The sequence below is a fragment of the Patagioenas fasciata genome, chromosome 1 (genome assembly GCF_037038585.1).
Source record: "Patagioenas fasciata isolate bPatFas1 chromosome 1, bPatFas1.hap1, whole genome shotgun sequence".
Taxonomy (NCBI): Eukaryota; Metazoa; Chordata; class Aves; order Columbiformes; family Columbidae; genus Patagioenas; species Patagioenas fasciata.
Genome location: NC_092520.1, coordinates 207,835,651 through 207,853,312, shown reverse-complemented (window position 1 = coordinate 207,853,312; position 17,662 = coordinate 207,835,651). Strand labels below are relative to the sequence as shown.

General features: G+C 47.4%; 1 protein-coding gene across 9 annotated transcripts in view; it reads right to left on the bottom strand.

Annotated features, from left to right (window-relative positions):
- FRMD4A (FERM domain containing 4A) overlaps positions 1-17,662 on the bottom strand; it is a 388,388-nt gene that overhangs the window by 124,651 nt on the left and 246,075 nt on the right. For all 9 annotated transcript variants that reach the window (XM_065829459.2, XM_065829460.1, XM_065829457.2 and 6 more), the window contains exon 2: positions 11,466-11,531. In XM_065829459.2, the coding sequence (XP_065685531.1) occupies positions 11,466-11,531 (66 nt within the window). The remainder of the gene's footprint in view (positions 1-11,465; positions 11,532-17,662) is intronic.

Sequence of the window (17,662 nt, the reverse complement as noted above, 5' to 3'; positions counted from 1 at the left end):
GGCGGGTTTGAATGTCTGCAGAGAAGGAGACTCCACAACCTCCCTGGGCAGCCTGGGCCAGGCTCTGGCACCCTCACTGAGAAGAAGTTTCTTCTCAAATTTAAGTGGAACCTTTTGTGTTACGGTTTGAACCCGTTACCCCTTGTCCTATCATTGGTTGTCACTGAGAAGAGCCTGACCCCATCCTCGTGACACTCACCCTTTATATATCTGTAAACATTAATGAGGTCACCCCTCACTGAGAAGCGAAGCCCATGCTACAGCCAAAATCCTTGATGTTCTTGCCTTCGAGATGCTCAGCAGCTGGAGGCTCATCCCGTGCAATGTCCTGGCTGCTACGTGGGGCTGATGCGTGGATGCTGATGTGATTTCCTTCAATAAACACCAGAGAGACCAGGCGAGCATGAACATTGCCCACATCGCTGTGTGGGTCAAAGTGACTCTACATGTGAAAGGCTCATCCCGGCTTCAAAGCGAGGAGGGGAGATGAAGTGTAAATGGTGTGGCTGGTTTATTTAACTTTATTTTTCAAAAGGGCAAAGGCAAATCTGTTTAATTCATTTATTTTCCAGGAGACGAGTGTAACTTAGAGATGTTATAAGATCTGCTCTGACAAGCTGAAGTCTCTACCGCTCACTGGGCTGCCAAAGCAGGAGGGCAGGGATGAGCTGAAAGTTGCTGGCCTGTTCGTGATCTCGTCAGGTCGCATCTAAGTCACTGCTGCACCTCCTGCTCCCTTGGTTTCTCCATCCTCCACCTTCATCACAGCGATGAGCCAGAGGTACCTGTGCAGCTTGGCAACCTTTTGATCCTGGTGGTCCAAAATGTGCCTGTGCCCATGTGAGGATGAGGGGGATGCCTGTACTGCTCACCCTGTGTTATTCCAGGGGGTGAGGGGGATGGCAGCTCCCAAAGGCAGATGTGATGGGGACCAGGCTGCACCGCTGGCCCGACGCCTGCTTGCACAGGGGGATTATTCCTGTTCTGCTAACAAGAATACAGGAGACAGGCAGCACAGCACAGCCAGAGTCCTCTCCAAAATTAGGAATGAATCACTAAGACAAGTCTACACTATTAATCAATTTTCCCAAAGATAAACACCTTCCAGAGTTGGCACATTTTTTGTCTCTACCTCCAAGTGTCTGGTTTGCCCTGCTACCAAGATAGCATCGTCTTCAAAGTCAGGCCACAGACTGAAGCTTCCTCCCAGGGCGGGTTTAGATTTGTGCCTCTTCCTCCCCAAATATGGGCACTTTCCCGGCAAAGGTAATAACAGAAGAGTTTTTGTGCAAACATAATGATGATGAGCTGTCTCCGAGCATAGATAGATGGGGAAGTAAAAGACATTTTATGTGTATTAACAGCCTCTCATCCGAAAGGATTGCTTCTCCGGAAGAGGTCAGGGGAGGAATGTAAGGGGAGAAGAGCACAAGTCTTGTTGCTCACGATGAGGTCATGCAGTTTTTTTTAAAGCGTGACCCAATTAGAAGCCGAAAGCCATCTCCTCTGTCCTGAAAATTAGAAAAGCTGATGGTTTTTCTGATGACATCCTGTATCGCAGCTGACATGAATGCCACAGGCAGCCTTTCTGTGCCCGCTGCGGACGCTGTGGCTGCCTCGCTCCTCCTCCGGGCACCGAACTCAGGGGCGTGCTGCCCTCAGCAAACTAGTGCATCCCTGGGGGAGGAGGGGAATTCGGGAAAATGAGCCACCAAAGAGAGAGACAAATCCATTTTGACATCAGATTGCCCAAAGCTTCCTCATGAGTAGGCACTTCCCTGAAATAAAGAGAGAAAGGACTAACAAGCCACACACTGGAAATACAGTGAAGGCAACGGGATGGAGGTTTGTTCTATCACTTAGGGATAACATTTTGCATCATTTCCAAAGATCCTGGGCTTGAAAAACACACTCCTGGGCAAAGGCAGAAGGAACAGATGGGGACTGCAGAGGGAGAGGTGGGCTGGGCAGGACAAAGGAGCACCAGGTCTCCCTTGGGAAGGGCAGTGTGGTCTCCTCGCATTCCCATACTGCCCTTCCCCAGCCTCCTGCCCCCTCTATGTGGTCACAGATGTCTTCTTTCCCTCATGTGCCACAGTCAGGGAGGCAAACCAGCACCAGAAACCTCTGCTGGTACCACCATGGTGCCAGACCCAGCTCCTTTTTGCTTTGTTCAGTGCCACTGCCAGGTGTGATGCTGAAACCCACATCCGTGCAAGGACAGGAAGGATGCCTTAAACCAACCGAATCATAGCATCATAGAATCATAGAATAGTTTGGGTTGGAAGGGCCCTTCAAAGCTCATCCAGTGCCACCCCTGCCATGAGCAGGGACATCTTCACCAGATCAGGTTGCTCAGAGCCCCGTCCAGCCTGGCCTGGGATGTCTCCAGGAATGGGGCATCCACCACCTCTCTGGGCAACCTGGGACAGGGTTGCACCACCCTCAGTGTAAAACAGTTCTTCCTCATGTCCAGCCTGAATCTCCTCTCCCATAGTTTAAAACCATCACCCCTTGTCCTATTACAACAGGCACTGCTAAATAGTCTGTCCCCATCTTTCAGGCAAACCTCCCATGTGCAGTTACCTGGAGCAAGGTAACGGGAGAAAAGCCATTTCCCAGGGAGATGGTAGAGCTTGAGACTCATTGTGGTCATTACGTGCAATATGCCTGAGCCCAGGGGCCTCACTTGTGACTGAGGGTCTCACTATGCTGTGCTGAAGGAAGAGCCTTTTGACTGAAAGCTGAGATCTTTTATCTAAGCTGCATTCACTTGTCACTGAAGGGAAAGGGAATAGAAAACAATTTTCTGTAAGCCAAGTAATGTAGCTTAGACAATCAAGCCTTGCATGTCTCGTTTACTATCGACCTAGTATTTGTACTGCACAGTCCAATGGCAGCAATAAGGGGAAATGCTCCATCCTGAAATGCTAGCTCGGATTGGAAACGCACATTTTTTACCTTGGCTTGAAAGCAAATCTTCTATGCTGCCTTGCTCATAATTTCTTGAGCTACTCTCTTCTAGACTGTTCAATATCTCCTGAAATCATCTGGTACGTATGTCATTATTTTTCAAAAATTGCTTCCTCAGACCATGTTGTAAAAGAATAATTTTCTATTTCCATTTCCATTGCCTTCGAGGAGGCAGCTTTTTTCTGTGCCACATTTAGCACTTTCTTACCTGAATTTACTCTTTGAGCTTCCTTGTCCAACCAGGAGATTGTAAAATGGGGAGCTGGAGCTAAAGCAGGACTGATATGGCCACACATAACCATCCATAGTATGAACATCCCCCCAAGGCATAACTGCAGAAACTCCTTTTGCAGTCAAGGAGAGAAAGGGGCACGATGCATTTCAGATGATCCATTTTAGGATGAGGTCATCTATGCCCTACAAGTGCTCTGCTCTCTCCATAGCCTCTAAGAGCCCAGCTCAAGCACAGACACCCACCCTGTATGTGCCTAAAGATAAATGAGATGAATTAGGATGCCCAGAGAGGTGGTAGATCCCCCATCCCTGGAGACATCCCAGGCCAGGCTGGACGGGGCTCTGAACAACCTCAGCTGGTTGAAGATGTCCCTGCTCATGGCAGGGGGGTTGGACTAGGTGGTCTTTGGGGGTCCCTTCCAACCCAAACTGTTCTATGAATCTATGATTCTATGATTTTATGATTCTATTATTCTATGACTCTATTATTCTATGACTCTATGATTCTAAACTCACCACTGCCAGACATGGACCGAATCAGGCAGGTGCTCAGGCAAGCCAGGGCTGGAGGTGAGGGATGGGATGTGGCATCAACACAAGGGCTGGTCTATCATGAAGGGAGCAGCAGCAGACAGCAGAAGGAGCTCTGTGCCTTTCAGCTTCCTCATCCTGCTGCTAAACCTAATTTATTTCCATCTTTGTGCTTGGTGGTGCTCCATGGCTGAGCCCTGCAGTTGTCCTGGGAAGCGAGGCTGGGTCCATGGCTGAAACACCATCTCATGAGCTACAATTATGTATTTCACAGCCACTCTTGGACACTCACAAGTTGGCCCAGGCATGAACAAAAGCTCCACTGAAGGCACAAAGCAGCTGATCCAGGCAGAAACAATAGTGAATTTTTGAATTTCTCCCAAGTAATTGTGAGACGTTTTGTCTGTAATGGAGCTGTGAGACGCTGGATGTGCCATTCTTGTACTGGTGTATGTGGTGGGACATCCCCAGGACAATTTAAATTGCTGATGCTCTACAGAACTTTGGGAGTTAACTCATCAGAAAGGAGTTTTCTCCCTTCACCAGATGTTTTACTAAGATTATCACCAGGCTGCCTCCCCAGTAAGTTTGAAAAGCTCCATATGTGTTCAAAATTAAGAGTATTTGACAAATTTTAGCAGAACAACTGAAAAAAAATACTGAATAAATTCGCCCACATTTGGCCAGCTGTAAAGAATATCCAGCTCTCAGCATATGAGGTATGAATAAACATATGTCTTCAGCTTATCTCTCTCTTGACAGCTCATGGATAGCTCCCCAGCCTGTATTAGTTTAAATGCAATTTATTCTGGAAGACTGATAATAAGGATATTGATTATGCAGGCCTTCGGAAATCACACTCTCATTTCATTCCATGGAGGATCACGATTGCTGTTCCTTGTTTACTTTCTTACGAGGACATAAGAACTCTGCTGTGGGAGTCCATTCCCTGAGGCTGCTCACGTGGCACCTGATAGACATGCAAGGTTCAGCTACAGGGGTTTTAGAGCACAAAAGGACAAAAACTGCCCTCAGCTCCATTCAGAAACCAGCAGGCAGCTCAGAAAGAGGGGAATGCGCAGCATTACCATGCCAAGGAGGCATCACCCGCTCTGGTTAAGCTCCTGGAGACACAGAATTAACTCTGCCATTGGCAAGGTCAGCCCTGACCTGACTCATTCTCCAGGGTTACTTTGCTCCCAGCGGCTGTTGCCCCCTGCCTTCACCTGTCCCATCTTCTGCTGATGCTCCTCCTATGCCTATGCTGACCCACAAGCATCTGAGGAACAAATTTGGAGGGACTGAGCTGACCTGCTGTGTATCATTAATTTCCAGTCTTGCCTTTCCTAGATGCAGCTTTGCTTTCTCTGGAGCTGCTTGACCAGACTGAGCTTCACTGCACAATGAATCTCCTTGGAGGGTCTCCATGTCCAGAGCCTTGAATGTCTCCAGGGATGGACCATCCACCACCTCTCTGGGCAACTTGGGCCAGTGTTTCACCACCATCAGTGTAAAAAATTTCTTCCTCATGTTCATCCTGAATCTTCCCTCTTTTAGTTTAAAACCATTATCCTTGTCTTATCATAACAGGATCTGCTAAAAGGTCTGTCCCCATTTTTCTTATAGCAGCCTCCCTTGAACACTCACCAAGACCATCATCGCCAGCCCATCCCAGCTCTCCAAGCCATATAGGACATGCCCTATAAGCTACCCCAACAGTGTATTCACTGTGCTGCTCCTGCAGAGGTGTAAGGGATGGCAGCATGGCTGGCAGGGCCGTACTCACCCTCTTGCTCGCTCCTTCCTTCTCTCTCCCAGCGCAGATGCCTTCACAGCGATGGTTAAAAGCTCTCTTGGAGCAGAGCCTGGCAGTGCTGCAGGGAGCAGAGCTGCCTCTCCCGCACAGCAAGGGCAGCTACTGGCACCCAAACGTCTCCATTTACGGTCAGGGCCGTGCGGCTGCATTTCTTCATCAGCCCGGGAGCTGGTGCTTTTAAAGGGATCCCCAGTTTCAGCAGTGGAGCAGAGCTGTATCCTATTTTTTCTGCTATTTTTGTGGCTTCCCAGGGGAGAACCAGCCCATCCTGGGGCTTGTTTATCCCGCTCTGAGGATGGGATATATTGCCGTGATCCTTATACAAAACATCTATCCAAAATTAGGCAGCTTCTCCCCAATGGCAGGCAGGTACCATCCTCAGTACCTCCTGAAGAGGAACCTTTGCTCACTATGCTAGCCCAGGTTATGCCCTGCTTATGGGCATACAGAAGTGAGGCAGCAAGAAAATGTGGGTAAACCTCCATTGGCTGCAATTTCCTGACAATAAGCAATACTGCAAATATTGCAAAAAACTCTAACAGCATCTTGGGAGGAGAGTGGAATATTTTATTTCTTCCCCTAACCATCATTACTGGAGTTATTGCTCTGAAAAGATGCTGTATGTTCCCCAGGACACCTTTCCTCAGCCTGGCCCCAGGGCAGCTGAGTCTAGAGGAGCAAGGGACATCCATGAGCTCTGAACTGAACATCTCCGCTGGGATGGCCACACTGGTGACAGCTGCCCGGGTGGCAGTGAGTCACCAGCCCATGAGGCACCTTGCCAGCCCAGTGTTGGCTCAGAGCTACCAGCATCTCCCTGTCTGGAGTGGTTCCTGATGAGATACTGAAGCACAGCAGGCACGCTGGAGACAAGTCCTGGGCTCTTGAATGACTCCTGACCCGCTCAAAGCAGAGACGGCACAAGGCAAAAAAATTGGAAGGGCATGTTCCGTGCATCCCATTAATTTAAGCTGTATGTATACGTACAGACCTGTACCAGGCACTGGTGAGGCTGCACCTCGAATCCTGTGTTCAGTTTTGGGCCCCCCACAACAGGAAAGACTTTGAGGTGCTGGAGTGAGTTCAGAGAAGGGAACGGAGCTGGTGAGGGTTTGGAGCACAAGTGTGATGGGAGCGGCTGAGGGACCTGGGGGGTTCAGCCTGGAGAACAGGAGCTGAGGGGAGACCTTCTCACTCTCTAAAACTACCTGAGAGGACGTTGGAGCATGGAGAGTGTTGGTCACTTCTCCCAAGTAGCAAGTGATAGGATGAGAGGAAATGGCCTCAAGTTGTGCCTCCAAGGTTTAGAGTGGATATTAGGAAAAAATTCTTCACAGAAAGGGTTGTCAGGCATTGGAACAGGCTGCCCAGGGCAGTGATTGGGTCACCATCCTTGGAGGGGTTTAAAAGATGTGTAGATGAGGTTCTTAGGGACATGGTTTAGTGCCAGAATTAGGTTAATGGTTGGACTCAATGATCTTGAGGGTCTCTTCCAACCAAAACGATTCTATGGTTCTATGATTCTATGTATTGCTGTTTGCATGGTTTTGGATGCACTTACATCAGAGCTGAGTGACAGAAATGCTTCAAGCTTACCTAGATTACCCTGAGCTGTTTGGGTAGCAAGAGTTACTTAAGAAGTGGTAACATGCACGACCACCCAAACATCTATGGACAAGTGTGATGCTCACATCCATGTCTCTCCCTGGTGCTTCCAAAGCAGACTCAGTGCTCCTTGGGGAGAAGGTTAGAAACAAAATGCCCGGTTATTTCCTACAATCAAATTTCAGAGCCCTCCAGACCCCACAGACAGCTCTGCTACGAGCCTTGGGTGAGTTCTGTTTCTGCAATAACTCTTCCAGAGGGAAAGAATTAGGAGGCTTAACGCTTTTGGATGACAGTTGCCGGAGCCCCCGTCAGATAACAGGCACCAGCAGCCGAGAATGAGCCAGGCCGACCGATTCAGCCAGCCCGGAAAGAAGCTGTGTTTATAAAAACCCACATGAAAAGGAATGAATTGCCAATTACAGAAAAGTCTTTAAATAAAGCAATGCAAACCTTTCATGTGCAGCAGACAAATGATACACGGTCACAGGGAACTAATATAACAGATAGGGAGGCTGAGTGCGGGGAATGTGAGCAAATCCATTTTCCAGAAGTAAGAAAGGAGACTCACTGAAAAGGATTAGTTGGATAAAGTCAAACACTTAAAAAAAACCCCTATGTTAGCAACTAAACATGTATCGAACAGAAACAGCAAAAAAAAGTCAGATTGTAAGAAGATTCAGGGAGCCACGCTCTGCTCCTGCTCAGAAAGAAAGCGCTGTCAAAAAAATAACCTATGTAAACTTACCACACACACCAGTTCATCAACAAGCATTTATCAAATGAAACACATACCAAATGCAACTCTTCTTCCTAATCCCAAGTCAAACAGGCTTTGAATTTCAGACCCTCAGGAAGAGATTTCCATATGATCCTCCTCTGCCTCCATTTATGATTAGCCCTTCTAAATTTCAGCATTTATCTGACAAAACACATTGGGGAGGGCTTTCTTTTATCCGCAAAGCCTGTGTTTTCTGCTTTCCCTTAGCTGCTGCTCTACCACTCTGCAGCTGCTCAACTTGGGAGGAAAAGACTCCAGTCAAGACTCGCTGATTGACTAAACCCAGGATCACTTTCCCCGCGGTGGGAACACCACCTTGCATTAATGTGCCAACACCAAAGCAAGCCAGCATTCGCAGAAGGGGTTATAAATGCGGCCTCTGAGCCAAAATCTTACTTTTGGGGCTCAGCTATGCAAACAAAACATATGTGCATGAGGGGTCCCACTGGCAAGAGCTGTGTGGCCAGTCTGAGTGGTCTTTGCAGTTTTGGGAAGGAATTTGTGGTGGTGAAACATTTCAGTCTGGTCTGGCCAGCGACTGCGGGAGCACAGTTATCCCTTGCTGTCCTCCCAGAGCCTGAGGTATGGTCCTCGTTACCCACCAATTGATATGTTCAGAATGACATATTCATAAACCCTTGATTCTGATCACAGCTAATTCACAGGCAAAAAAGGGAGTACATTTTCTTAATACACTGCTTTTTGCAAACACCCTGATTATTCCCAGATGCATCTGTTTCTGCCCAGCAGCACTCGAGGCAGCAGGAGAGGAAATAATTCCAGCTCCCCAGAGTCACCGACCTCAGAAGCTTTGAGATGCTCCAGAAGCTCTTCTGCATCCGTTCTGGACCCATCTCCCTCCTTCTTCTACTGTTCCTTTCACCCCAAAATACAGCAGCAGGACCCCTGAACCCGTCTATAAGCTGAGCACTTGATATCACACGCACAAGCACTGCAAAGCTGCCAAAAGGCAGATCCAGGTTAGGATGTTACTTTGATCACACACATGGCAGAGAAATCAGTTCTGCTGATTTCCAGCAGTCTCTCCTAAACTTGCCATAGGAGTGTGAAACTAGCTATGGAAAAGCTTCCAGGAAAGGTTGAAGGTGGTGGGAAGGAAGAAATTTCACATGAGAATTTAAGATCTTGGCCCCAAAACGTTTCAAGCCAATGCAGGTCTAGATGCCAAGGCCCAACACAGCTATGGAGGAACCTCTTTCATGGCATGAACCAGCAAATGAGCCCTCCATTTCAGCCCGTGGCAAGATACCCACAGAAAAATACAGCTTTGAAGTGATAGCCAGAAGCTCAAGGTTGGATGAACATTGTATTTACGGCTTCTTATTCAGTTCAGCTATGAGATAAGGTAATAATAAAAACAATAGTACTCAGAACTTACAAAGCAACTTTTATCTGAAATCTCACCACAAGCTACAAACAATACGGGTCAGTTGGTGAGATTTCCCCTGACAAAGTGCACGTTGCTCCCACAGGGAGCCCTGTTGATTGGGGACCTGCTGGGGCAAAGCACAACTCATCTGGGTGGCATCACCCACTCCTGTCCCAAGCAGAGCAGCCCTAGGACCTCCCCAAATCTGGTGGCTTTGCCCACACTTTACAGGCGGGCAAACCAAAGCATTGTGCCTACGTCTGCAAAGAGTATCAATATTGGAGACATACTTCAATCCAAACATCCTCTTCCTCTGTTGTCCGTTCCACCCAGAAGTGATTTATTCACTATTACCCTGAGCAGAGGCTATCTAACAGCATTGAAAAGCCTCATTTAACCAGAAAAGCACCTGAGATGTCTCAGTGGACAATCCTGTACACATAGGTATATGGTGGTACTCAGAGATCCAGGTTAACCTGCATGTAACAGAGGTTACTGATTTTTCTGGCATGAATTTTTCATAGTCACTCCTCCTGGCTTTCCCCATTCACAAGTTACTTGAAAACAGCAAACTGATTTATTGTACAAATAAAATTCAACCACAGGTCACTTGCAAACTAGTTAGTGTGATTTAACAGAGCAATTCGCTTCCTATATTGATTCCGAGAAATCCCCGTTGAAGGTGTGATCAAACACTTAAAAAAAATAATATCACATGCTATTGTTTCTGCTCACTCAGAAGTGGACACAGAGCTTCCCAAATGAGTATCCTTGACTGTCATCTTCACTGTGGTTTTCTTTTTGTGTTATTGATAAAAACCCCAAATAAGCCATTTGACCAGGGCAGCTCTTAGATTTCCTGCAGTATATTTCAAACTGTTATTATTAATATGGTGAGCAGTGCTTTAGCAAAACTGTTCTCCAATAACCCTTTCATTTTTAACTGAACTAAGAAAAATTTAAAAAGGCATTTATATGAAATAGGAAGCCAAGTGCTACATCCTTGTGACGAAGGTGGCTGAAATTTCCCCACCCAGCTGATAAGCGTCAGCAAGCTCAGCACAGGGATGCTCGCAGTGCAGAAACCATTGGTACAGTTTTGTTTTGTTTTGTTTTAATTAGTCATCTTCATTTAGCTGTTCTCATTCCAGTCCTGGCCTGGCTCATTCATGATTATCCAGGCACTCTCTGATCGCGCTGAGCGTCACAGGGAATCCTTGGTGACTATATACTTGAAAAAATGTTACCCATTAACATTTTAATGGTATTTTTAAGCAGCTTTCCAGAAAGAGAGGCTGAATGTGCTTCCGGCGATTCAAGTCACCTTCAGCAATCCCCATTCAGGTTTGCCTGTTCTGGGTAGGATCCTGCCCCCCTCCCAGTTGGGGAAGTTTCATTTCCTGCTTCTTGGGCTGGCCAGGAGCATTTGTGGAAGGAAAGACATTCTTCTAATTCTTGTTATTAACCCGTTGGTGATCTCCGAGACAAGAGCCAAAATCATCAGAAAAACTCAGGATGCCACAGCTTCCATCGGCCCATCGTTACACAACCAGCACCAGACTTTCATCTTTCTTAATTCTCCATTATTTTTTTTAATACAACATAAGGCAGATGGAGTACAGACTTACTTTAATGCGTATTTGTGTTTGACACGTGATTTACAACATCTGTAATATCTCCTGGTGCAGGTGGGTACATGTGGCACAGCCACCTCCGGCACGGACCCAGCATTGCACCCCAGCAACTTAGGATGGCAAGTAAAGGAGATAAAAACAAATGCTGGAGATATTTTAAGCAGATGCAATACATTTCTCAGAGCTAAGCAACGTCTCAAAAAATAGCTAAGTGATATAGTAATAATGTCAAAAATGACCAGAGCTGCTTTTCTATCTCACTGTCAGTGACTCGGACAGTTTTGGCGTAGAATAAAGCAAAATGTGGCCTGAATTATTCCTTCCCACAGATATGTCTTTGCAGATCCTTCCCACCCAGCACTAATCAGTTTCCCTGAGCTCGGCCCACAATCACGATGTGAAGCTGCTGAGAAAACCAGATGAAAACCCTTTACTCTCCCCACCCTGATGAAAATCCACTGCTGTAGCAGGTTATTAGATGGTGAAACGTGCAGTTCCTACCTGAACGAGGAGCTCCAGCTTCCTGTCGTCAAGGAGGTGCACTTGGCATCTGCGGCCCTCCGTCATCTGCAGGAGAGAAGAGACACGGGTGTCAGGGTGCTCGGTGTTCCAGCTCGGCACGTGGCTGCTGGATCCCTGGCACAAGCTGGAGGCTTTAATTCACTGCAATCCACTTCTTTTTCTTTAATTAATCCCCCTTCTTTTGGCACCAGGGGAAAGAAAAGACTGGAAGGAGAAAAAGAAAAGCCACCCCGGTAGCTGTCACAGAGCAGCGTGTGTTGTCTGCTTGGACGCAGCTGCTGGGAGGAGGTTGTTCCAGTGTGAAAAATGGGGTGAGGGGGATGATTTCAGCGCAAGGGCCCTGACATTTCATACCACAGCCTCTGGCTTTGCGACTAGCTTGGTCAGCCAAAGAGACATCCAGACAAGTTTCCTCCAAACCCCTCAAGAACAGTGATTCAGCCGTCCCAGAGGTAGCGTAGAGCAAACTAGGCTCGTAGAATCATAGGATAGTTTTGGTTGGAAGAGATCCTTAAGATCATCGAGTCCAACTGTTAACCCAACACTGGCACTAAACCATGTCCCTAATAACCTCATCTACGTGTTTTTTAAACACCTCCAGGGACGGTGACTCCCCCACTGCCCCAGGCAGCCTGTTCCAGGCTCCTCCTGGGCTGTGCTGATGATGCTCCCTGGGGTTACACCAGCTGCTCGTTTGGGATTGAATCCCAAAATGGGCTTGTCCTACTTGGGGTGTCCTATTAAAGGTGTACCACAGGAATTACTCATAATATTGTATTGTTTCCAAGGTGCTTCCACACCAGTGTAGTTTGTTACAACTGCTAACAAATAATATCAATAAAACTTTTATGTATAGAAGACTTACAGAAGATTTCCAAGGTACTGTAGGTTAGGGTGCTAAGTAATAAATGAGCTGTGGCCTGAGGAAACTCTTCTCCAGTTGGTCAAGCTCTGTCTTGGCTCTCATCTTGCATAGAGCACCGTAAGTGAGGAGCAACTTTGCTTTGCAGAGCTATGGATCCCGACTCAGCCCCGCAAAGCCCTGCAGTGCTCACAGGCACAATCCCACTGTCTGTTAATGGGATATGGACCCCCTAAGCCTCTTTGGCTCTCAGAAATCCCTTCCTCAGCACGACTTAGGCAGCACGCAGGCATCCTCCCTGGTGGGGTTCACCCCACGGCACGCACACGTGCCCAGACCCACAGCAGCATGGACCCAGCTCAGCCTCCCAGGGTGGCTGAGGCCCGTGGGGACCCACCACCCTCCAGCCAAGGCACTGTCCTGAGTGCTGTATGGGTCCCCAGCTCTGCTTAAGGACATTTTTCACCATCACCTGAAAGTAGCAGAGGGTCCACAGGAGCCGTGTGGGGGGATACAGGCTGTAGGGATGCAGCTGCCACAGCACCTTGGGCATTTTGGACCTCACCCATCACCTCTTCCCATCGATGCCAGCTGAGCTGAGCCCCCAGTGCAAAGCTGTCTTGCAGAGAGCAGGGAGATGTGGGCTCAGGGGGTTAACTGAGGACAGCTCGGCTTTCTGCTTTAGCTCTGCGGGTTAAAAATCACCCATTCGTGGCTTGATGTGGCCAGATGTGCTGGCATCCGGGAGACAGTGGAGGAGGGCAGCCAGCAATGCCCCACCATCAAGGCCAAGCCAGACAGGGTTCTGACCAACCTCATCTAGTTGAAGATATCCCTACTCATTGCATGGGGGTTGGAATAAATGACCTCTGAAGGTCCTTTCCAACACAAGCTATTCTATGATTCCATGATCAGCTTCGCCCGTTCGAGAGCCCAGGGAATGAGTGGCCATTGCCATGGGGTCTACAACCTTGGCCATCTCCAACAACACCACCCTCACCCTGCCACTTGCTGCTCTTAGCATAGGAGCCTGCCAGGCTCTCCTGGGTGCTCTTGTCCTCCCTCTTGGCAGCTCTGTCCCACATCCATCTCCCTCTTTCCTGGGGCCAGGACACACTGAGCCTTCTCCTGGCCCCAGCCTTTTTTCCCATAGCAAAAATTCAGACGTGCAACAATTCAATTGAGCCTCAAGTTGGCTATGCAAGATATGGAAGTTCTCATGAGACAACTTCAGTTAAAATGAGCTTTTCCCTTCGACTCATCCCAAATTTACAATGCTGGCATACACAATCCCGTGTGATCCAAGCAGACTTTACTTTGTTACTCACACCCAAATGCATCTGGAGCATCGTGTGTGCTAAAAACCATCTCTTTCCTTCTCATTTTCTGTGAGCACAACTGGAGCCCTGGCATTGCAGCCAAAGGAAAGCCTTGTAAAACAAGACTTCTCATAAATGTCAGCCTGTTACCGCCATGGCAATAAATTGTCTTCTTACGAGAGTTTCCTCTGGTAAAGTAATGTTATGCAAAATGTGGCTTCTCATAAGGTAGATTACTTGGTGAATGAGATTTTTTTCTCTGTGAACTCTGTATTAAACTGCTTTCAGCTCAGCTGTAAAGCTATACCAGAGGCTTGCAGAAGGGTTTTGCAACCGTTTGTCCTGCTCAGAATAAGAGTGGTGCTGGAACCACAATCTTTCTCTGCTGGGCTTTCCCAGAAGATAAAACTCCGAGCAGCTGAGCTCTGCTTTGGCATCTCTGTCACCTTCTTACCGTCATATATCTGCTGCATCCCCAAGGTGGTGAGCATGCACTGATATTCTAGTTTTAATAGGAGTTCACCCAAGGCAAGAGATACAAAAGTGAGTTTATTGTGGAGGTAACACGCGATGGCAGGGATGGAAACACAGTCCGGCTCTCGCATGTTATGCTCCAATTGGTTATACCAAAGTTGAAATGAGAATAAAAGAAGGTGAAAGGGGGAAGAGGGAAAATTTTCTGAGATGTTTGACTTTGTGCTTTAGTGTTTTCGTAAAGCGCTTGCTTTCTGCATGGAGCTTCTTTAGCTCTCCATGCTTTTCCAACCCAGAGTTTCTTATCTCCTTAGTGCTTTCACGGCTTAAAGAAATCCCAAATGCAAACAGCTGGTAACATGTAGTATCTGAATAAAGTGAAGCTCTGAAATGCAGCATGTGATGGCTGACTAATTACAAGGCATTTCATTAACATGGCTTACAGACAAGGGGAAGAGAAAGCAAATGGCTTTCACATCAGCTTGTCCACAGCAGCTCTGTCCATCAGCAAAGTGCCTGATAGAGACCACAATCATTTTTATAGTTGGGTCACACAGGGTGCGAGCACACAGCCAGGCACACGCTTTATTTCTTTAGTGCCACCTCGTTTCTGTGCCTCTCACTTGTTTGAAGGTTCATGCTACAGGCTAACGACCTCAGTTTGTCTGCAGGCTCTTTCCACCCAGGTTTTTCTGCACAAGAGAGGACAAAGAGCTGCTGCAGGAGCTGGAGAGGATGCAGCAGCCACTGCACAGCCTTGGACGGAGAAAAAGACCCATCACTGACTCCTGCTACCAGACCCAGCTACAAACACAGATGGCGAAGGAGCCTCTGGTTTCATTTTGGCTGATACCTTGAAGCTCTGAAAGACCACAGCGTATGTGGCTGGAGATCCGTTCCAGTATTTTCATCTGTAGACAGGATGCTCAGCCATGGGGTTTTTCACTTCCCTTAGAAACACAATGGTGCTTTCCAAGAGAAAAGAAAATAAGGTAAAAGATAGACTTCTTTCTGGATACAAGCTAAAATATGATGGTCCTGCCCTCCCTCCTTTCTGTTTTATTATTCCACTAGGTGTCTGAAGCCTGCACTATGTGCTTTTTTGCACCGTCAGATCAATACAAACTCAGCTAGTTTGTCAGAGCAAGAAGAGGGAACGTTTCAAAGCACAGCAAGAAGGAACTGATTTAGCACGGCCTGTCTGCGTGAAAGGTGCTGCTTCTGAGGCTTTGCAAATTGGCTCATCTGTGGTACCTGCTGCACTGCAGTGGAGCTGTGGCTGGCTCCTGGGGAACAAGTCAAGGAAAGCCTTCTGCTTCTTAGAACCAGAGAAGGGAAATCAACCCCAAATCCCTGTGGATGGGAACATGGGAGCAGGAGGTCACTGAGCATGAGCTAAGCAGCACCAGAGTTTGGATGGAGGACGACTACAAGGACTGAATCGAGGTTCTCCTCTGCCAAGACTTTTACCCAGAGAAGGATGAGGGGAACTGAGAGCTAGGAGGCACAAAGGTACAGCTTTCCCTTTTCCATGGAAAAACTGAACATCATCAAAGAGACAAGAAGCAGTGGTTGGGCAGAGCTGTTTACAGAAAAGGACGCTTGATGTGAAAGTGAGGGAGTTTGCTGCTGATCAAGTCCTGGGTTTCACTGTGAGCTTATTTTCCTGCACCAATACAGCCCCCGGTTTTCTCCTGGAGGGCAAGAGCCCTCCACCCTAACTCCAGAAAGTAAAGAGTCAAGTGTCTAGTTCAACCTAACAGTCGAGATACCCTTGATGTTCAAAGAAGTGAGATCTTCCAGACATTTCGTGTTGACTGATGCAATTCCCAGGTGAGCTCCATGGTTGTTTCTGCTGCTTGCTCAGCTCCTTGCACATGGTTTGTCCCATAGAACCATAGAATAATTTTGACTGGAAGAGACCCTCAAGGTCATCGAGTCCAACCATAACCTAACTCTGACACTAAACCATTTTCCCAAGAACCTCATCTACGCATCTTTTAAACACCTCAAGTGATGGTGACTCAACCACTTCCCTGGGCAGCCTGTTTCAGTGCGTGACAACCCTTTCTGGGAGTTTTTCCTGATACCCAGTCTAAACCTCCCCTGGTGCAACTTGAGTCCATTTCACCTCATCCTATCTCTTATTACTTGGGAGAAGAGACCAACACCCTCTATGCTACAATTTTATTTCCATACCCAGAGCCAGGCTCTAGTCCTCAGCCCAGAAGAGCTTTCCAACAGCCAAGGATGCTGTACCCACATCAGCCCCCATAATTTCCAATGCCTCTGAAGATGTGCAAAGAGGTGGGACTGCGTTAGATGCTCCTGAGTGCTAATAACTCATCCTTATGGCAGAGAGCTGCACGCGCTGGGTGTGAATATGGGCCACATGCATTTGATGGGCCAGACTTATCATGAACTCAGATGGAAATGATGCACCAAAATACAGAACAGATTTTTTTTTTTTTTGCAAAACAGCTCAGTAGGTCACATTTTTCTGAAAATCTGCTTCTTTTTTTCGTGCCTACACATGTGGCATGACCCCCAAGCACTTGAAGAGCTGAACACAAGCGCTTTTAAAAAGCTTTGTCATTTATGCACATGAGTTTGTAAAGACTAGGGATAACGTATCTCCAAAACACAAACACAGATGGTGCTTGTAAGGCACATGTAGATCTGAAGAAACATATTTTTGTGGATGAGGTGCTGGATTAGTATGCAGGGGAGCTGATCATATGCAAGCCATGCGATCTTACTGTTCTCCTTGGCTTCTGTACATTCAGGATGGGAAAACTGATGTTGATCTCTTTTGCAAAATGCTTTGAGATCAGTCAGCGACAACATGACCTGACATAGAATCATAGAATAGTTTGGGTTGGAAGGGACCTTCAAAGCTCATCCAGTGCCACCCCTGCCATGAGCAGGGACATCTTCACCCAGATCAGGTTGCTCAGAGCCCCATCCAGCCTGGCCTGGGATGTCTCCAGGGATGGGGCATCCACCACCTCTCTGGGCAACCTGGGACAGGGTTTCACCACCCTCATGTTAAAAAATTTCTTCCTCATGTATAGCCTGAATGTCCCCTCTTCTAGTTTAAAATTATCACCCCCTTGTCTTGTCAAAACACGCCCTTGTAAAATGTCTGTCCCCATCTCTCATGCATGCTTGTTCTCTCTAATACAGCAATGCTATAGAAAGGAAATCTCTCTCATGGTTACTTGTGGGATCTTCTGAATTATAGCTGTTTTTCTCAAGGAAAGAACATTTTAATTACCTTTATCACAAGACTCTAAATCTCCTTTGGAGGCTCCTACCCAAATATTTACACAATGGGTTTCCCAGGGAAGGCAAGCTGGTGGTTGTTTTGCTCTTTGGCATTAACTGCTCTGGTGACTGTCCTCCTTTCTATTCATCTTTGCTGTAACTCCAAACATTGTCTCAGAGAATCCCATAAACTGTCCTCAACACAGCCCCAAAACCCACACCTCACCCAGCTAATCCCTGCACTCCTGTCACTT